General features: G+C 39.4%; 1 protein-coding gene across 5 annotated transcripts in view; it reads right to left on the reverse strand.

Annotated features, from left to right (window-relative positions):
- The window catches only part of LOC138833034 (E3 ubiquitin-protein ligase RNF180-like), a 131,454-nt gene extending 109,608 nt beyond the window's left edge, over window positions 1-21,846 (reverse strand). For 3 of the 5 annotated variants that reach the window (XM_070031396.1, XM_070031398.1, XM_070031400.1), the window contains exons 1-2: window positions 21,197-21,413; window positions 3,267-3,401 (exon numbers count right to left, since the gene is read on the reverse strand). In XM_070031396.1, the coding sequence (XP_069887497.1) occupies window positions 3,267-3,401 (135 nt within the window). In that variant the 5' untranslated portion in view covers window positions 21,197-21,413. Of the gene's footprint in view, window positions 1-3,266; window positions 3,402-7,293; window positions 7,309-21,196; window positions 21,414-21,581 lie in introns of those variants that run through there. The other 2 variants (XM_070031397.1, XM_070031399.1) reach the window with 2 other exon arrangements.
- Window positions 21,847-22,052: the final 206 nt, after the last annotated feature.

The following is a 22,052-nucleotide window of genomic DNA, read 5'->3' on the forward strand; positions in this document are numbered from 1 at the left end:
ATGTGGGTAAAGGAGGAAAAAGGATACAGAAATTAACAGCTGACTTCACAACCTGCGCTCAGGAAGAGGGACATTATTTGTAAGTGAAATAATTTCTTCAAGCAGCAGGCGGCGCTAATGCATCACTAGCGTTTCTGTAAGGGTGGTTAATGGCTTCAGTTGCTGTGTAGCATAAGAATAATACCTAACCTTCAAACTACAAACTTGGTGGTTATATTTTTATGACTATATGATATTTAAGGTTTTTAACTAGGCAGTATAGGTTAGTGATTTGATTTTATATAATATTTTGAAAGATACTTAAAACAGAATTTGTAATGTAAGAAGTGATGTTCCTTAGCTAATTAATTAAAAGTGAAGCAAATATAGTAATTAACTGTTGTAGGTATAAAAAGGGAAAATATACAGCAAGAACGAATTTGCATTACCAATTACATGTTTAAAAAATTAAAAGGCCAGAATGAATTTTTTAAACATAATTCTTAAGCAAGTGCCAGTGTCACTATAACCAATTCTAGCTACTCAGGAAGAAGCTGAGATCTGAGGATCTAGGTTCAAAGTAAGCCCGAGCAAGAAAAGTCATAAAGACTCCATCTGTAAAATAATCAGCAAAAGCCAGGCTGGACATGAAGCTCAATTGGTAGAGTACCAGCCTAGAGTGAAAAAGCCAGGTGAGAGCTAAAGGCTGAATTCAAGCTCTAGAACTGGGGTGGGGGTGAGGGTGAGAGCAGACAGATACCTTGTATCAACTTTTTGCTTCTTTTTCATATTTTGCGTTTTGTTTTGCTTTTGTTGTTGCTGTGTGTGTGTGTACAAGCACACACATGTGCATGGCAATGGCGTTAGTATCAGCACTTGAACTCAGGGCCTCTAACTCTTTCTCGCTTGCTCACTGCCTAGAGCCACACCTCCAGTCCAATCTTGGTTTTTAATTTGACTTTACAAAACCACAACCTATCTAGCCTTACGCATTGCCAACCTTACTCCTGCTAATCACAACAATGTTTTTTAGCTCCATTAGTGCACTATAGGGCCTTTGGATATTCAGGTCCTGAAGCTTGAAATGCTCTACCTCCGGGATTATGCTTCCTGCGCATGGTCATTTCTTCACAACAGCCTTCTCTACACAGAGAGGCTTATGAGCTATTTGTGTGGTTCCCTACCCTTTTCTTTTTTGCCACATAATGGACTACTTACATGATTAACTAATATGATCATATATAGTTGTTCTATGATTGATTAATATTATAAATATTTAAATTTCAATCAAGAATTGAATATTACATTATTAACATGTCTATTATCATTCTAACAGATTGGTGGTTATAATGTAATGACAATTATGATCCTATGATGTCAATTAATATACTATTTAATATTAATATATATCCTGGAAACTTCACAAGGAGAGATCATCTCTTTTCTGTTCACCCTTCAGTTTCCACTGCCTGTTAACAGGCAGGACCTGTGCAATCTTCTGCTAAAATAAAATCCCCTAGACCAAATGACTTCAACAACAGAATTTACTTTCTCATTGTTCTAGAAGCTGCAATCTGAGCTCTGAGCGCCAACATATCCGTAATCTAGGAAGGGCTCCCTATCTTGCAGATGGTTTTCTTTTCATAGCGTTTTCACGGTTTCTTTCTTTGCAGTGTCATAGCCCTACTGGATTACATTAGCCCAGGCTGAAATGTGCAGGCATTCACAGTACAGTATTCATAAAATCAGGCTTTATAGGTTTGCATAGTTTCAAGTACAGTTTAAAACTCCTAGATGTTGGAACTGTGGTGTTGGTGGTTGTTGTTTTTTCTGTATTATTCTCTTCCATTGCATATCCCAATGCATCAATGTCTTGAATGATTTATGCTTAATGAATGAATATGTGAGAGCTCTTCAGTTAAAAAGAGGGCCAGGCACTCTGTGTGGTGGGTGTGTGAGGTTCAGGATATCCTGAGCACAAAGGGCATCATAGCTCCTGTGAAGGTTAAGCTTGGCCCTAAACCCCACAGTCCAATCCCACTGAAGCTATACTGCCTGGCAGATGGAAAACTTGGGCAAATTACTTAACCCTCTGTGCCTCAATTTATCTGTGAAGTACAGATGATAGATTATCTTCCTCAAATAGTTATTATTAGTAATAATATAAATAAAGACTATGAAAGAGTATGTAATCAACAAACACATAAAAAGTACACTGCATCATTTATCATCAGGGAAATGCAAAGTAAACTTAAAATGATCTGCTACTATACATCTGTCTGAATGACTAAAATCATAAAGACTGAAAATACTACGTGCTGGCAAAAGAAGTAGAGCAACTGCAACTCTCTCTCTATTACTGGAAGTCAATGTTCACTTTGAAAACCTATCAGAAACTTCTGAAAAAAAGAATCTGACCTGTGACTCAAGAAAAAAATATTGCTATGAATATATCAAAAGAGGTAGAATACATAACCACAGAAAGACTTGGAAGAATTCTGATAGCATAAAACTGGGATACACATATCTAATTTATAACAGAATAAATGTATATAGTCATTCAGGAAAAAAAACATGCTTGTGTTATATTCATAAAGGGCTTAGCATGTAGTAACTACTGATACACACAAAACACAAAAATGTTCCCCCAACATTGTGTGGAAAATAAGCCCAGCACAAAAAAAATTGCATGCTCTTGTATTCCATTTGAATGAAGAACATGAACCAGAAGCTCTAGTCTAGAGAAACAGACATGAGGATAACAGTTGTTTCCAAGGACTAGAGTGTGACCCCCAAAACAGGCAAGACAAATTGTGGAGATGAAGGAAATGCTGCATTTGGTGTTGTATCACAGCTGGAGAAAAGTATCAAGCTGTACATAAAACTTTTACTCTATAAAAATCATATCAAAATTATATCTAATTAAAAGTCTTTAGCACAAAGTTTTGTTTTTCTATATGCAAAAAATCCATGTGAGTCTGGCACCTGTGCCTCATGTCCATAATCCTAGCTACTCGGGAGGCAGAGATCTGAGGATCATGGCTCGAAGCCAACCCAGGCAGGAAATTCCATGAGACTCTTAACTTGCCAGGTTGGTGAGCTATCATTTGAACCACACCTATAGCCCCAAAGATGCCTTTTGAATGTCATTTTAGACCATTTTTCCTTGTGACAGATAAGGTAGAAGCTCAAGGAAGCACAAAGGGGTAAAGCATGTTTGTGGTATAGCATGCCTACAGCATTCCTACACTAAAAGACTGGTGAAGACTGAAGATATCGATACTCACCTTAATCACCTGGTTCTCAAGATAATTCATGAAGCAACCAGAAGTTGCTATACAGTTTCTACATTTCCAACAACGAAGAATACTTCTTTCTTGTGGATTATGTGTTTTAGTTGTAAATTCTTCACTTCTTTTCATCTGTGGAAACAGGGAAGTAGTTTTAGAATGTTAAAGTATGTCCAATCTATTCCCAAATCCATACGACAGCAGTAGCTATTTGTTAAACAGAAAAAAATATCATTCATGGAAGTGCCTAGCGTTCCCTGTCTCCCCACCACTACCACTGTCTGTGTCTTGAGCCAACATCTCAGAGTGTCTTCATTGCTCTCAACACAGCCATATGAAAGACTATTTCCAGTAACCTGAGGCCAGACAGGGCTATGGATATTCTCAAGCATTAATGAAAGTATGAAGATACATCCAAAATCAGCTGTATTTACACTAAGATGTAAGGATTCCCAAGTCAGCTACAGTACACTTAACAACTTGCCTGGTAATTATTCAGCATAAAGGAAGGCAATGTTGATTCCATCCTGATCACATTTCTCCATTTGTTTGTTCTTTCATTGTTCATTCATCCAACATTTATTGAATGTTAACTACATGCTGAAGAAGGGTCAAAGTTGGGGAAAGCTGTGCTATCTATATAGATCAGTAGTTTTCTACCCTGGCACATCAGAACCACTTCAGAAGCTTAATATAATAGTGATATATAAATCCCACTCTGAGGAATTTATTCTAAGATGAGCAAGGGAGTAGGAAAAAGTGTACTTAAAAACAACAACAACAATTGCCAAGGTAACCAATTGTGTGGTTAGGGTGAAGACAGATATGCATGTGACAACTAAACAGGAAGGACCATAGATTATAACCAAGTTTAAAGGAACTGTTCTTGAGAGGGACAATAAGCCCCACCCCTTGACGTAGTCAATCCAGGTCTGATCTTCCACTAGATAGGCTCCAGTTCTCCACTCATAGGCCCAGGTTTACAACAATGGAAACCCAGTTGCTCACTCTAATGAAACTATCTCCAATCATCACTAGATTCTTTTTTTTTCGGGGGGTGGGGGTGTCCAGTCATGGGGCTTGAACTCTGGGCCTGGGCGCCGTCCCTCAGCTCTTCAGCTCAAGGCTAGCGCTCTACCACTTGAGCCACAATGCTGGCTTTTTTCTTTTTGCTTATGTGGTGCTGAGGAATCGAACCCAGGGCCTCGTGCATGCAAGGCAAGCGCTCTACCACTGAGCCACCTTCCCAGCCCCATCACTAGATTCTTCAGATGCAAATATCCTACATTCCTCTCCACAGCTGAAGCACCTATCCTCCCAGTTCACCTTCTCTCACTCTATATACTCTTCAACCTCTTTTATCCTCTTCTCTCCAGCCAAACAGAAACATCAGGCAGGGGTCAGATCAGAAACTCCAGATGGGGATATTCCCCATCTCCAGATGCCTGCTCCTCTCTAGATTCTTTCATGTCTACTTAAGTTGCATAGAAGAAAAAAAGCCCATAGTTTTCTATGGAAGCTATTGAAAGTCACTGAAAAATATACTTGATCTGTGTGACAACTCTGCCACATTAGTGTCTTCTAAATCTAAATATTAGTTTTGATCTTGTTCCAAGGATCTAAACCAATACTTTCAACTTATAGATACCAAATGCACAACTCTACATGACTCTCCATCACGGCTTTGATACTGATGATTGATTTATTCAGTTATGGCTCTGAGAAAACCTACAGGAACTTTACAACGTGGGGGGGAGGGGAAGGGATAGTAGGAGAAAAACAAAGGAAGGGGTAACAATGCTTGGCAAGAAATGTACTCATTACCTTACTCATGTAACTGTAACCCCTCTGTACAGCATCTTTACAATAAAATAAGATTTTTTTTAAATGTAACAACAGCCAGGCACTGGTGGCTCATGCCTATAATCCTAACTACTCAGTAATCTGAGATCTGAGGACTGGTTCAAAGCCAGCCCAGGCAGGAAAGTCTGTGAGACTGATGTCTCCAATTAACCACCAGAAAAGCAGAAGTGGCAGTTGGCTTCAGTGCTAGCCTTGAGCAAAAAGAGCTCATGGACAGCGCACAGGCCAGCTTTACAATAATATCCTACTAGATAGTACTGATCCAGACCTCCATGTATCCTGGGTCTTCAAATACTTGGTTCTTTCTCACAAGTAAAATTTCATCTGTCATCTCCTGAATGATATGGTATAAGGACCAGATGGAGAGTTTATTTAGATGTAGGTCACTGGGCCACAATCACATGATCCTAGTTCAATGGTTCTGGGGTAAGACTCCAAAGTCTGCTTATTTAATAAGCACACTAGGTGATTCTGTTACAGGTGATCTAATGACCACACACAGAAAAAGACCAATCTTCAGAATATAGCCTAAGCTCCTTCTTATGTCAAAAGACATTCTTTCAGTAACATGAGTGCCCCTTGTGATAGAACTTCTCTGAATCTAAGTATGGTAATCAGTCTCTACATGTAATAAAAATTGCATAGAACTAAATACATATCAGAAGAGTATATGAAACTGGTGGAATCGAAATAAATGAGTAGAAGATGTATGATATCACTGTGAATTTTATACTCACAATTCACAATTGATTTTAACATTATCTGAAAGTTTTGTTAATCACAAAACCTTGCAAACTCAAAATTATAGCCATATATGTATCAATTAACTGTCCTGACATAACTGTATACTTTTCTAACTTTTCACTCATATTTTTGGCCATGTAATTTTGGTGACTTTGTCATGATAACAACGTTGTGATATTTTCTAGAGAGAATAATGATAATTCAATTCCTCATCTGTCTAAAATAATAGTTCTTTATTATAAATACTCCTATGCAAGTCTTTGCATATTTCACTAAAATTTTTCTCTGTTGTTCTATCTTCAATTCTCTTTTTATAATAGCATTTCCCTTTCCCTTGAATTTTTGTTAAATAATAGTTCTCATCCTTTAACACTGAAGCCAAATTTTCTTTTGTAGTCATTGCCAGGGAAAACACAATTATTCCCTCTGTGTTTCCTAGCACTTTAAATCCACCTCCATGTGCCACTCATCATGTGGCATCACACTTACCTCTGTGTATGAACCCTGAGCTTCTATAAAGGACCACACTTTACATATTCCACAGTCTCAACATCAAACATGGTACCTACCTAGCAGTAACCAACAAACAAAAACATCAATGATTGCTGAAACCAAATGAATAAGATATGGCTGGGTGCTGGTGGTTCATGCCTGTAATCCTAGCTACTTAGGAGGCTGACATCTGAGGATTAAAGTTCAAAGCCACTTTAGGAAGGAAAGTCTATGAGACTCTTATCTCCAATTAACCACCAGAAAATCCAAAGTGGCTCAAAGTGGTAGAATTCTAGCCTTGAGTGAAAAAGCTCCCAGAACAAGATATGGCAGAGAGCTCAGCTTACACTGTCTTTCCCCCCACTCCCCAATACTACATGTTAATTTTCTCAGGCCAGTTACAGAGATGAGCCAAATAGAGTGATTTTGCAATAGACAAGAAGACCCTACTGGGAAAGATGCATAGCTGTGTTTATACGTAGCTGGGTTGAAAGAGGTACTGGAGACAGTCCAATGTGACTAACGTATAGGAGAACTGAGATGGCTTCTGTCAGAGAAGTTATACTCAGAGACCTATATCTCTACACAATCTAAGGAACTTATTTGTGGGCTGCAAATTCAAATTCATTTCTAATTCAGCATTGTATGCAAGACTTTTGCTTGTAGGAAGAGAGAGAATCATAGAAGTAAACAACTGAGATTGCTTTCTGAACTCTGTGAAACTTTGGAGTCTAAACAATTTTGGGTCGTACAGACCGCATGGTTTTAATACCATGAGGACTCTGAGTAGCAACCAGAGAACTACTGAAAGGATCACAGAAGGAACAAAGGTGATCTTGAGAAACAGTATATCATAATATGGAAGTTAACTTATCGCTGAGTAGAAGCAATGTATGACCCCCAAACAAAAACAAAATCACAAAACCTCAAGAGTAGTCCTCTTTGGGTGGAATTCCTGTGGGCCCACTGTGACAGGGACTTCACATTCTTTGCCTACTTCTGGTTAGTCATCTGTCTTGGCTCCAAACAACTTTGCCCCAAAGGTCAAAGATGGAATAACCTGAAACGGAGGGAGCAACTGGCTTCACCCTCTGAACTTGGTAAAACCTTGCTGAATCACTTTCTGGGGCAGCTGACACCTTAAAAGATGTGATAGAATCTTTCTTTCCATGTCTTTTTTAATCCAATCTGGCTGTATCTCTGATGTTATAAGCCTGTCTCTATTCCTAGGTTCTTCTGAGAAGGCTTGTTAAATTATGTGCACTTTCTTACTGGAGAAATTCTTCAGAAAAAGCTTCTATTTTTTTTTTTGTAATGTGGGAATGCTAAGGATTTTCCCAATTCTAATTTAGTGTTCCTTTATGCTTAACACTTAACAAATCTATCTCCCATTTTCACATCTGCTCATAAGCAGAAAGAGAGAAACCAAGCTATACATATCAACTCTTTGCTTAGAAATCTCATTTAAGTTTCTGATGTCAATACTCCTAAATTCTACCTTTCACAAAATAACAGAATATAAGTCAGTCAAGTTTGTCTCTTTATACCAAGTACTGCTCTTTCTCTCCCAAACGTTGCATAGTACATTCCTGATTTCTTCTGAAGACTTCACCAGAATTACCTTTAACATTCATATTCCCATTCATATTCCTTCTTGACAATCTGTATTTTTGTTTTTTCTAACATATGTCAAAATCCTTCCAGCCTTGATACAATATCACTTCATATGTTTAGGTATTCGTTACAGCAGCATCCTACTTCACAATACCAAAATTCAGTATGATTGTGCATGGGCTACCACAATTCATTGTCACAGGCTGGGTTCCTGATACATAATTTTATTTTCTCACACTCTGGAAGCTGGAAATCCTAGATTAGTGTTTATTTCTGAGACTTCTCCATCTGGCCTTCAAAGGTTGTCTTCTTCGTTGGCCTTTTCCCTGGGCCTTTATTCTTCTGGTATGCCTTCCTCTTTTTGTAAAGACACTAGTCCTAGGAGGTTCCCATCTCTGGGATCTCACTTAATCTTCATTATCTCTTTGAAGCTTTATCTCCAAATATAGCAATATGAGGGGTTTAATATTTTCATTTTTTAAATGGGGACACAATTCAGTTCATGCCAAAACAATTCAAAGGCAATCCTCTCAGTTGTAATATTATTAGAGTGCTCATGTTTTACTTTGTGTGCTTTTGGGTATTAGCTATGCATAAAGGCATAGCATAAAAGAGAAAAATATTAAAGTCATAATTTCCCAAAAGAAAAAAAATATTTGCAGGCGGGGAAGGTGGCTCAGTGGTAGAGTGCTTGCTTTGCATGCGTGAGGCCCTGAGGTTTGATTCCTCAGCACCACATAAACAGAAAAAGCCAGAAGTGGGGCTATGGGTCAAGTGGTAGAGAGCTAGCCTTGAGCTGAAGAGCTCAGGGACAGCACCCTGAGTTCAAGCTCCACATCTGACCAAAAAAAAAAAAACAACACTTGTGAAAGAATCAGATAAAACAAAAAAATTAAAAAATGAAATGACCAAGGCATATGGAGCTCATGTGTCCATTACCAATATATGTTCTCTTCTGCCTCCTTCTCCTCCTTACTTTCCTTCTTCACTTTCTCCTCCTTTTTGCTGCCCAGTATGTTACTTTATTTTTGCTTGTAGGCACCACAATATACTTACAGCCATTAGACTGTGGCATATGCCATCCCCTAAAGCTTGTATCACTAGAAGTGTCTCCGTGAAATGAGGAAATTTGCTTTTGTAAAATATTTAAGAAATAGCAATCCTTTCTTTTCAGTGTAAGATGGAATCCCATGGTTAGGGAGGACACGGTGATCTTAGAAAAATCCCCCACCGCTTTGTGGAAGTGGATTTGGCACCCTTGACCATTGAGTGGGATGGAATATCATTCATAGTAACTGTGGATGAGCAGCACAGGTATTGATAGGCTGATCCTCCTGGTATTTGTGATCACAAAAAGGAATATAAAGCAGCCACATCCAAGCAGGCCACAGCAAAACAGTGATAGCACTTTAATCAATGATCTGTGAAATGTTAAAAGGGCTATAAATGTAAATGACTGAGTTTCCAAAACAACACTCAGTTTGCTTTTGAACCATTTAAGAATGCATCAGGAAACTATGTTAAGTAGAAACAAAGGTAACTTTTTACAGTTATAACTAGACTCCTGTGGAATTTAGGGGCCCTACTTACCTCAAAAAATATTTTTGTCGACTGTATTATTTAGTAAAAGCTGGTTATCAATCCAAGATCCATTTTCCATTAGTTTTCAGTCTTTATCAGACACTTCATCTGCACACACGGTTCTTTCTATATTTCTAAGGTTAGCAGCTGCAGTGACATCAAAAGCTTCTAATCTATGAATACTAAAACCATTGAAATCATGAAATTTGGAGACTTTAATCTTCTTCAGTAATTATTGGTGTTAAGTAAAGTGAAGTCAAACTTCAACAGTTCTGAGTATACACATCAGTGTTCATATCCATAAACCCATTTCCTGTAAAGTGTCCAAGGTCTCTTGATAAAGTAATATTCAATAACCAAACTGCCTTATCCCCAACCAGCTACCTCCTGCACTCTTTAATTCTATTTCTTTTATCCTTGCCCTGGGATTACTGAGTTCTTAAGCATTATACAATACATCATCCATTTTAATGAAAAAGCAATATTAATTTGACACTTATTGCAAGGTACTTTCTACTCTGTTCCATAGGTTCCTAAAGTTGTGTGTGTTTGTGGGGTAATGGGATTGGACCCAGGGACTCAAGCATTCTAGGCAAGAGCTCTAATACTTGAGCTACATCCTCTGTAGGGTATAGGCTATTATCTTATATACTCTAACTGACCTAAAGTTCTCTCTTTGCAGACCAAGGAAGAAATATCATTCCATGAATACTATAAACAATAACAAACATGAGATCAAACAATAATTATGGTGCTAGCTATCAAATTTTACTTTATTAAAATTTGAGGCATTCTATAATTCTAGCTATTCAGAAGGATGAAATCTGAGGATTATGGTCCAAAACCAGCCTGGGAAACAAAGTCCACTGAATAAAAGACCATTGGAGGTAACTACCAAAAAAGGCAGAAGTAGACCTGTATGTAGAGCGAGTGGTAGAGTGCTAGCCTTATGCAAAAATGTTCAGAGATAGTGCACAAGTGCTGAGTTCAAGGCTCAGGACTACTTCAAAATCATTGAGGGATTTTATTTTCCACTCTACGAGTGGAAAGTTTTAGAAATGCAAAGTAAGTCATATTGTTTTCCTGCTTCTTTCAGAGGCATCCCAGGTCTCTGCGGACCAGATGGCTGGCCTATTCTGTCCTGTAGTCTAGCAATATTAAAGGTCCTTCACTTTCTCCATTCTACTCCCTCTTACTCCTGTCCTTGGATCTGTACAAGGCAGTCTTAGGAAAGCTGGTCTATAGCCTCTGGGGAATTTGCTGCCAGATGTTCCTTCAGGTTTCAGCCTTAATTAATGCTCCTTTCTGTTAGGAGTGGGTCTTTGCTAACCTAGGTATGACAGTCTATTTTCTTCAAATCCCTTTGTTGGATTTCTTTTTGAACAATAATCATACCACTACTTCCATGTTTCTGTTGGATGTATATACTGAGTTGCAAATACTTCTTCAGCAGTTTTCATCCCTTAGTATTTACAAGGGATAGGTTCTGTAGCCTAACAGCAGGTACCAAAATACTAAAATGTTCTATCTCTTATACAGTATGAAACATATTTGCATATGATCTATACATACACTCCTTCATATTTTAAATAATATGCAGACTATTTATAATATGGAAACATTGTGAATGCCATGTAAGTACTTGTTATACTATAATGTTGAACCAGTCATGTTTGCACAAATTTGGTAAAGATGTGTTTTCTAATACTTGTAACACAAGATTGGCTGAATTTGTGGACACTGACTCCACAGAGATCTGGCTCTATCTACTGCTAGCAGAGATGCAAGCATAAGCATCATCCAGGCTTACTTTGTGGAAGTCAGGGCACCATTTATTGGCATTGCCAGGATATATTTAGCAAACACCACCAAGAGAAGCTGCTCTTATAAGCCTCACAAAGCCATTGTGAAAATTGACTTTTTAGTAACATCATTACAGTGTTTCTATGATATCATGTGTGTTTTGATGATTCTATACTATTAAATGCACTATCTTTATAATTCTCTTCATTAAACTATCAAAAAAACATATGTGTTCCCCTTTTCAATTAACAATGAGCTAAAAACTTGTATAGCCTCCAAATATTTCAACTAAAGTCACATGAAGTCAAGGAGTACGTATGATGATTTTAAAGGTAGCTATTAATTTTGAGGACAGTACTTACTAAATGACACCAAGGCCTTTAATCATGAAGACATTTCTATGTGACAGGGTGGTTAACTCCATTTTATAGATGAGAAAACTGAGGCCTGATGAAGTGAAACAAGTTCTCAAATTATTCTTGAAATTCTATGAGGAGGTGGTTGTTTTTTGGAGCCTGAACATTTTCATGGGTAAGATAGGTAACCAGGGTGGAAGTCCTGATGGAGTTCAGTGGGAAGAGGGTAATACTCTCAGATGCTCACTTAATAACACCCAGGAAACCAGCACTATGGGCTGTTCCAACCTGCTGGCCTATTAGATGGCTATAGTTAGGTAAGTAGAACCAGGAAGCAGCAACTAGTTGCAAAGTAAAAATTTAAGATCAACACTTAGTCTTGATTATCTTTTATGTGACATTAGAAATCCCCCATAGTCAAGCTATGGAATCAGCCTAGATGCCCCTCAAAGGATGAATGGATCAAGAGAAATATGTGATATACACACCATGGAATTTTACTGATCCATTAGAAAGAATAATACTACATCATTTGCAAAGAAATGGAAGGATCTGGGAAAAAACCATGGTAAGTAATGTAACTTAGACCCAGAGAAACAAAGGATATATGTTTTCTGTCATATGTGAATGCTCATCTATACATCTATAAATATATTTTTGTGGTGGCAGCCAAGTGTGCACTAGTGTATTATCTGAAATACGGTAGATTTAATGGAGAAAAGTCAAATGATGTAATTTCTTAGAAAGGCTCACTCAAAGTCCATCAAAACAAACTGTAGGAAATCAGTACTCAAAAGTAGTGGTGAGGTCAAAGGGAGGGGGTTAGAAAATGAAGAGGAGGAGAAAAATCCAGTTAAAAATTCAATGCATATTTCACAAAATTAAGAATCTGAGGGCAGGGTGGGGTTTGAAGAGATAGGGGAAAAGGATGAAAGGGGTAATATTGATCAGGATTCATTATATTCATATACCAGTTTATTGAATAACAACTCCTTTGGGTAACTACCTAAAAGTTAAAAATAAAAGGAAAACAAAGATTGTTTATGCACTCTAAGAATAAAACAGGAGATATTAATTTGTCAGAGTCCACAGAAACTGCACAGATGTGGACACAGGTGGCCCTTTTCACTGTAAACTTCTATAAACTTTTCTGTACTTTCTTTTCTTTATGGAATATAGATCAAGGCATATCCAGTTTTGCAATTTTATCCTCTTGTGTTTCTGACTTTGTCAATCTCTGCCAGCAAATGCCAGCATTCTATAGACAGCTGTTCCACACAGGCCTCCGGCCTGGGTCTCCCGGAGCTTCAGAGAGACTCTTGCTTGATATACTAAGATGAAAACGTGGCTTACAAATGAAACTGGCCAAACTGTAATAGTTGTTCTATCTGTAAACTGGGTAAAGTGCCGAGGGGCTGCTGAGATATATAGGGCTTAGCTTACCTTCTTTAATCATTTTCTATATTCTGAAATTAGCCACAACCCTCAGTAAATCCAGCACCCATCATTTTGTAATACGACTTCCTGTGGTGATTGAAGAGGCTCACCTAATGAAATCAGACTGCTTCATTTTCTGAAGTTTCTTAAAATTCAGTTATCTGAGAATTGCATTCTTTAAAAGAGCAGTGGTGGCACTTTCTTTTCCTTCATATAAAATCCTATAAGCTACAACTAATCAAGTTACTGGATTAATAAAATTCCTTTTGATGACAAATTTTCTCTTATCTTATTTCAGAAGTCCTATTTTAGGATGTCTTAATACTTTTTCATCTCTTATCTGTTCAATCACAGGGGGATCTGCCTATCAAACAAATGGGATCTTGATATTAAACAAAGGAGTGAAGGAAACTGCCAGTGAGTGGAGTGCTTTTTGGCTCACCTGCTCAGATCTAGTGTCAATGTTGACCAACATTCAAAGCACTCAGTCCCTTTCTCCTGTCTCTGACACAACCTGGCTCTCTGCTCACTGATCCATTGTTCAGTTCATTTATTTTCATTGTTATTGTAAAGGTGATGTACAGGGGAGTTAAAGTTACATAAGTCAGGTAATCAGTACATTTCTTTTTGAACAATGCCACCCCTTCCCTAGCTTTCTCCCAGGTTTTCTCTTCCACAAGTTGTATAGTTCATTTTCAACATAGTGTCTAGTGAGCATGGCTGATTCCTTTGTTTACCCTTTGTACCACCATATCTGCTCCCCTTTACTTGCCCCACCCCCGCAAATAGATGAACTTACATACAAGACAGAAGGTGCAGAAATAAAAGACAGTAACAAAAGGAGACAAAGCAAGGAGTGACAAGGAGAAAAAAACAAAAAGGAAAATAACAAAAAAAAACCCTCCTCTTTCCATTCCTTGGACTTCATTTTGATAAAAAATAATTTTATATGATCATATGTCCATAGCTATTAAGCCTCCGTGATACTCTCCTGAGAATATGCTCCTTTGGTCTCACTGCATGAATGTCTAGAATCTGTAAAAATCATGTCCAAATATATTTTTTGCCTTTTACCATCCAGTCTGTTTGCTTGTAGATTTCTTTTTTTTTTTTTTTCTTTTTTCTTTTTGGTCGGTTATGGGGCTTGAACTCTGGGCTTGGGCGTTACCTGTAGATTTATAGGCACATTCTAGTTACAACAAATGAGGGAAACCATGCAACCTATCTTTCTTTGCATCTGGCTTACTTTGCTTACTATAGATTTTTCCAAGTCTTTCCATTTCCTTACATGGCTGAGCCAGCCGGCTTCGCACGTATCTTCATACTTTCTTCACTGCCTGTTTCACCAGGAGGAGAACTTAGATAACCCATGATAAAAGCTAACTGACACTGCTCACATATTACCATCCAGGCTGTTGTGTTTCAGATTTTCCAATGCTTTGTAGTACCCACTATAAACATTCCTTCTGCCTAGTGGCTTCCGGGAGATTGCTAGGACAATGCTGCAGTTCCTGCCATACAGAGAAACATGGGATAGGCAGAGAAGAATGTCTGTTCAGTTTGCTGGTTGGTGAGAGTCTTAAGTCCTGTGTGTATCAGGCAGTCTGTATGGCAAGGCAAGAGTAGGCCGTGCAGGTGTTGCTATGAAGGAATTCCTCTTCACCTGAGACCTACAACTATCTGCTTCTTTGGATTAGAAGGTTTTTCCTTTAGCACTATATTTATTTGTTGAGTTTTCATTGTAAACCATATCTTTAGAGGATCTTAAACTAAATGAGAAAAGGCTACACTGAAAGTTACTAGTAGATGACTTTTTTGAACCAAGAGAATCTCGTGTACATTTTTAAAATTAAGAATTGTATGTACATTCCAACAAGAATGTGGGTAGCATGTTTCTATCTTCACTGAATTACTCATCCCTTCTTCATTTACAAACATCTTGTAAAATATACTTTGAAAGTGGTGAAACATGGGAATCCCAAGCCTATATGTCCAGTCATAAAAATATTTCAGAAAGTAGAGATGACAAGGTTGATAAACTGGAATAGTAGTCATTCCTTAACTTCTGCATAGGGAAAAAACACAAATAAACCCAAATTCTAGAGGAATAGTTGTGTGAATAGGAGCAAATAGCTAATATTGGCAATTATTTTTGTTTATAAACCAGTACAGTAATTTGAACTCAGGGGCTTATGCTTTTTTGGCTTGCTTATTTAGCTGGTACTATTAGTTGAAGAACTCTTTTGACAGGCTTTATTCTAGTTATTTTGGAGATGAGGTTTTACAAACTTTTCTGCCTAATGCTGGCTTTGAACTGTGATATTCCATATCTCAGCCTCTAAATAGCTCATGTTACAGGTGTGAGCCACTGGTGTCTAGCAAATTCTTCAATACAAATTTTTCAAAAGATAATTTTCAAAAAGAAAAATGAACAAAAGTTATGAAAATAAAATTTGCAGAAGAGGAAACATAAGAGCTATCCATCAAATGAGAAGTATTTAGCCACAACAGAAAACATGAATGATCTTAAAATAACAACTATAAAAATTATGTACAGTAACAAGAATCTAATAATCTGCTATAGGAAAGTTTAAGCACAGGCATTGTATAAAGAAAAATGCAAGATCTAGAAAAATCAAATATATAAACGTATACGTACAAATATGTACATATGCATATATACTGTCTTTCATTTTTTAGATAGAGTCTTCTAATTTTGCCTGAGCTGGTCTCTATCACCATTCCTATACTCTCTCTCCATGTTGCTGGGATTACAGGTGTGTACCACTATGCTGGCAGAGTTGAGCTAGTAAAAGATTGACTTTAGAGTACACATACAGACACAACAATGAGGAGTGGACAACCAGGTCAAAACACTATTATTAGTGGTCAATAATAATAAGAATTCTTAATGTTATTTCTGAATAATTATTTCTGACACTAGCTACAGATGAGGCTATTGTAAATACTTAATATACAAGTTATGTGTTTCCCATTAGACAAATGGTCTGGGAAACTGTAGATTCTACTTTAAAGCCAAAAATTCTGACAGTATTTTTTTCAGGATGATAGATTTTTAGTTTTACTTTCTATCTCCATTAAACTTTGAAAAGAAACAGTATCCAATTTACCTCTATCACTGGCTCATAGTCTAAGTCATCCATTCCATGACACCCCAAATTGCTATCCATACCAATTTTGGTCCCTTGGGCACTTTTTTGTACAATTTTTTGAACAGGTCAGGCAGTAAGATTCACGCTTATTTTGCAATGCTATGCAGAAAGAATGTCTTGGAGCTGTTTTGATATACATTTTTAATGATCTAGTAGATTTTTCTAAGATTTCTCATCTAGTAAACCATCAGTGAAATAATCAGGTAGATAACAAAACACAAGGGCAGTTCGATTAAATTTCTTGTTATTTACAGTTATGTCAGGATAAAATTTTTATAAGTGTATGTGGGTGAAGGTTTGAAAAAAATGTAACTATCCAGTTTCCTCAACTAGTTTTAGAAGGCACACAATCATATGTGTTATTTCTCAAAAAAAAATCCTGAATTCTAAGAAAACAGGATGATAGCTTGGTAATGATATGGTTAATGCTTACTGTACCAAAGATACTTTATTACTAGTTTTTTTTATTACACTTTTTATATGCTCTATTGTAGACTAGTGCCAAAACAAAATACTTTTATTAAGGCAATTTTAGAGGGCTATTTTGATGAGATAAAGTATTGACTAGACTTTAAAAGAGAAGTACTAAGGAAAAAATGCTTTGTAAAAACAGATACAATGACTCTTTCCTTGAATCTCTCTTCATAACGTGGCTCTCTTCTTTCCAAAGATGACAGTTATAAAATAAATAGAATTCATGGATGGGATGAGATAGACATGGACATTAGCTGGGAATCAAACCATGAGCATAACTAGGAAGTCTACTACACCTGCTCCCTTATAAAGGGCCAGTGCATGGGAAAATTGCTTTTCTGCTGATAATCAACTTCAGTAGTCTGCATTTCAAAATCTTTGATTTCTCTCAAAGTTCTTATTTATTCTCAATTTAAGATTTGGCTGTAGATAAGGGAATGTTTTCCACCTGACTATCAAAAGATATCGACTCCTTTTTGTAAATGTGTCCCTAATTGTACATTGATTACTCCATGGAAGGAAGTACATTTGCAGCCATAATACCATCACCTGCTTTCAACTACAGAAAGACTATAGAAATCCCTTCTTCTTCTTACCTCAGAAAATGAGTTCCTACATTTATCACAATCCTTCATGATGATTTGCAGGACTAGTCTAAGACTTCCTTAACTGTTAATATTATTAGAACCGTCACCTGGCACTTACAAACATACAATGTATTCTATACCTCAGCTGTGTCTCCTCCAAACTGTATGCAGAAGCTTCACCTTCACTGTGGTGATGGGGCATTATGGGAAGTGACTCAGCCATGAGGGTCCTCATCTCAGGGATTACTGTTTTATAACAAGGCTGAGATGCACTAACTTAGGCCCTATTTTACCCTGCTACTTTGTGCCATGTTAGGAGACAGTGATCATCTTGGAAGCAGAGGCCAGAAGCTTGACACCAAACCTGCCAGCACTTTGATGCTGGACTTCCCAGATTCCAAACTACAGGAAACAAACATCTGATGTTGATAAATGATACACCCTTGGCTATTTTATCATAACAACACAAATAGACTAAGATAATATATAATGTTCCCATACAACTATAAATATTTCCAGCCTAGAAATGAAGAAAGTGAGTTTCTCTGGTAAGTGGAGTTAAATAAAGTTTACACAACATCAATGCTTTGCAGTGAGCTCCTGTACTCAGCTCTGAGAGATCAAACCAAATAAGTCATTCAGGCCAAGGGCCGCATAATCTAAAGGAAACTTTAAGGAAGAAGAGAGAGTAGTTTTTCCTGAAAACAGAGAGTTGGTAATGAATTCAGAGAGCTCAATCAAGCCTGGGCTGAAACCTGAGGCAAGTGCCCTCTACATTAGCACAGAAGAGTAACAGCATCTACTTTTCTAATTCCTTCCTAATTCTTGCCTTAAAAGAAATCCCACCCTTCTACCATGCCCCCTGGAGTAGTCAGTCACTCTCCCTGACTGAAAGAGGAGCTGTCTGATTCTAGAAGCATTAATAAAAGCCAATTAAAATTTTACACTGTATTTATTGAATTCTTACCAGTGTTGTAGAAAGTAAAATCTGTTGTACGCACAGTTTGCCAATAATTATATTTCAAAATAGTAAGTCTACATCAGGCTAAGGCTATTTGGGCCTAGTTGTATAAGATTCAAAACATATAATATGGAGCCTAATATCATAACCTAACATCATTCCAAAGATTTAAACTTCTATTTATGCAAACTTCAAACTCCTGTATGAAATATATTCCTAAACACTAAACCTAATACTGTCCCAATAAGATAAGTGATTATGTTTGTTATAATCTACTTAACATGTAAGTGAAACACGTGATTCTCAAAGAAAAAAAAGTGATAAAAGAGGTAACAGATTATAATACAAATGGATTCATTTCCAAAGGGCCTAACAGCAAAGCAATATACATACAGGTACAGAACTTCAGCCTAAAAGTCAGGAATGCCCTCAAACAGAGTAGCTTTCTGGGAAAGTCGTAAATGTACATTTTTTTAAATTTTACTTTATTTTTGATGCTGATATTTCAACTCAAGTCTTCACACATGCTAGATGTGTGCTATATCACTAAGATCTGTAGCTATCCTTAAACTGTTTTTAAATTGCTCTTCCGAAATTGCCTTCATAGGTATCAAGTAATCTTTAAATGTCTTCAATAGAGGAAAAATTTAAAGGTAAAACTAAGTTTCCAATCATGTACAAATAATTTGATCAAATTTAGCAAATAAAATTGCCACCCTTGTTGAATTATATACTTTTGTGATTTGATTAAGTACCAAAAAAGTGCTTATAGAAAGTAATTATGGATTTTTTGGGGGTTGCTTGTAAATTGACTTGAAAGTTACAATTATAAATAGAAGTAGCACTACTCCAGTAAGTTCTTAGCCTCCTAAGGTGACTTCTTGGAATGATCATCTCTTTAAAATTACAGTACTGTCTGAGGCAAGAAAGGGTTTACTGGTGGAATGGCCACCCTTTGAAGATACAGAGTAGCCTTCTTCCATGGAGTTCAAACTATTTTCTAGACATTACTGCATTCATTCTTCAAACATACCTAGGGAGAAAGGATACATTATTGTTCTTCTGCAGATGGTTGAGGAGAGATAATGTAAGGAAAAGAAAACTTCCTAATCTGTGATACAACAAGTAAGCCTCAATATACTGATCCCTAAAATTTGTGCCAGCTATGTGGCACATTTTAAGTAAATTCAGTTAGCCTTATGCTCCTTGGTTTAAAAAGACATCATTTAAGTACAAAGCACTACTATTATTCAGGTAAATGTATCATAAAATATCACAGAGGCCTATTAAAAGTGATTATTAATTCATTGCATACTTGCTTGGAAAAAACTCCTGCTTGATGTATGAAAATTACTTACTAAACTGCCTATAACCTTACCCTCACATACATTCATTAACATCCTAATTAACTCCACTTTACAGAGGTAGAAGACTTGTTTTTTTCCAATGTTCTTTGTTGCTTTTTTTTTTTTTTAAAGAAACCCTTCACTCTGAAAAACCAAATAGATAAAAATGGAAGTCAGGAAAAGTGAGTCCATAAAACATTCATTGGAAAAACTATTTAAGAGCAAACTGTAGGTAAACCTAGGTAGACTGATGGGGGAAGACAGGAAAACAAAATTCTATATGCATGCAATTACTGAACAAACTCATTTTCTAAAGTGACTATTTTCCTAAACGGTCAATTCCACTGCGTAGTCAGGGTGACCTGGCACCTTGTTCTCCTACTTGTTATTACTTAGGGTGTCGATGATCACCACCAGCACCACATTAGAGGAAATGAGCGGTTTAAAAGGCAAAACACCAAGAAATTGTACTTCATACTCTAGGGATCCTCTTCAAAGATGGAAATAATTCCGATCTTTTAAGTGCCGCTTCTAGAAGCCCTCGTGGAGGAATCCGAGAAGATTCGAATCTATTTGTGTTTAATGACCTTAACAATTAATGAGTAAATTAATTTAACTGGCAGTCTTTGGGCACGAAATATTAGCTGAAGGGAGCCTGGGCTGGACCCCCGAAGATGTATGGGTCAAGTTCGAACCCCAGCCCCCGCCAAGGCTGTTGGGTGTTGATGCACTCGCTCTTCTCGGGTGTCTGGTCTGTAAAATGGGCTAATAAGTGACCTGCCCGCACGGCGCTCCTTTGAAGTGAACTAATAAACGCTCTCAGGGGTGCACTTAAAACTATTAGAAGCTACACAAATATCGAGTGTTATCTCGAAAAGAACACGGCGGGGTGTACAGGGTCGGTGCTAATTAAACCTCATTAACGATCAACTCCCCTTGCACCTTGCCCTCCCCTCGGCGCCCGGGCTGATTTTTCAGAGCGAACGAAGTCTGCACGCTCGGGACTCCGGGCTGCAACAAAAGCAGCAGAAACCCCGAGACAGAACTGGGCCAGACAAAAGAAAGTGATCGGTGCGGGGGAGCTCCGGGCGCGGAGGGGGGTGTGTGCGGCTCCCCCCACCCCGCGCTCCGCCCGGGCAGCCAGCCCGCAGCTCCCCGGCGCGGACCCGCGGAGCGTGCCGCCGGCCGCGCGCCCCCGGCGCCCACCCCCGGGCCCGCGGCCTCCTCCACGCCCCGGGGCGCCCCGCGGCCAGGGATCGGGTTTCAGACTCCCGGGTAATTCCAGCCTCCCCGCCGGGCGCACCCCCGAAACCCCGCCACCCGGAGCCTCAGGTGCGAAAGTTAAGCCGGCCCGCGTCACCTGAGGCCGGGGCGGGAGGCAGCCGCAGGTCCTCGCCCGGGCCTGGGTCTCTCGGGCCGGGCCGGACGTGGCCCAGGCCGGGCCGCCCGGGGTGGGGAGGAGGCGCCGGCGCGCGCGAGGCCAGCCTCGCCCTTACCTGCGTCCGCGTCCCTCAGCCGCCCGCTCCGCGCCCCGGCCCCGCGCGCCCGGTCCCGGCCGCCGGGCTCGGAGGACCCGCGCGGCAGCGGCGGCACAGGAGGCGGCGGCGGCGGCGGCTCCCGCGGCAGCGATGCGGGGTCCGGGGAGACGGGAAGCGACAGGAGCCAAACCACGCGGAAAGCGCTCCCGGGGAACCGGCAGCTCGGACCCCACGGCCTGGGACTCGGCGCCGCGGTGCTCTCCGGGCCGCGCCGGCTGGCCCGCCCCACCTCCGCTCCCACCCCGGCGGCGCGTGGGCGGCGCCCGGCCCTGACCCCGCGTCGCCCCGCGGCGCTCGCCCGGAGGAACCGTGGGAAAGTTTCCCTCTCCGCGCATCCCCTTACCTCAGCCACTCGAGTCCTCGCCCAGCCCCGACCGACTCGCCGGCTCCAGGTCCACCTGCGGCTCAGTTCCTGCTGAAAATGGGCCGGGCGCCCCAGACACCCATCCGCATGCCTAGGACTCTTCCGAAGGCGGCTTCGCTACCTGGCCTCAGTTGCTTCCCTCTGATCGGGCATGCAGGGAGCCCGCCCTCCCAGACCCCGAGGTTCTTCCACCCCTGTGCAATGGAGATCACGACCTGACTCCTGGAAAATTACACTTGGGAAACGAGTCGGTGACTGGAGGCAAATCAAAAGTGCTTATTCAGCTTGGGGGGGGGGGGGGGGAAGGGAAGGGAGAGAGGGGGAAAGACAAAGGAGGGGCCAACAGTGTTCTAGGAGACTGCACTCATTACCTTGTGTAATTGTAACTCCCTCCCCAAATGTTTAAGGGCTTATTCAGGGAGCGAGGGAGTCTTTAGAGACAGTCATAAA

Source organism: Dipodomys merriami, unplaced genomic scaffold (genome assembly GCF_024711535.1).
Source record: "Dipodomys merriami isolate MVZ:Mamm:240054 unplaced genomic scaffold, mDipMer1.0.p SCAF_20, whole genome shotgun sequence".
NCBI classification, from domain to species: Eukaryota; Metazoa; Chordata; class Mammalia; order Rodentia; family Heteromyidae; genus Dipodomys; species Dipodomys merriami.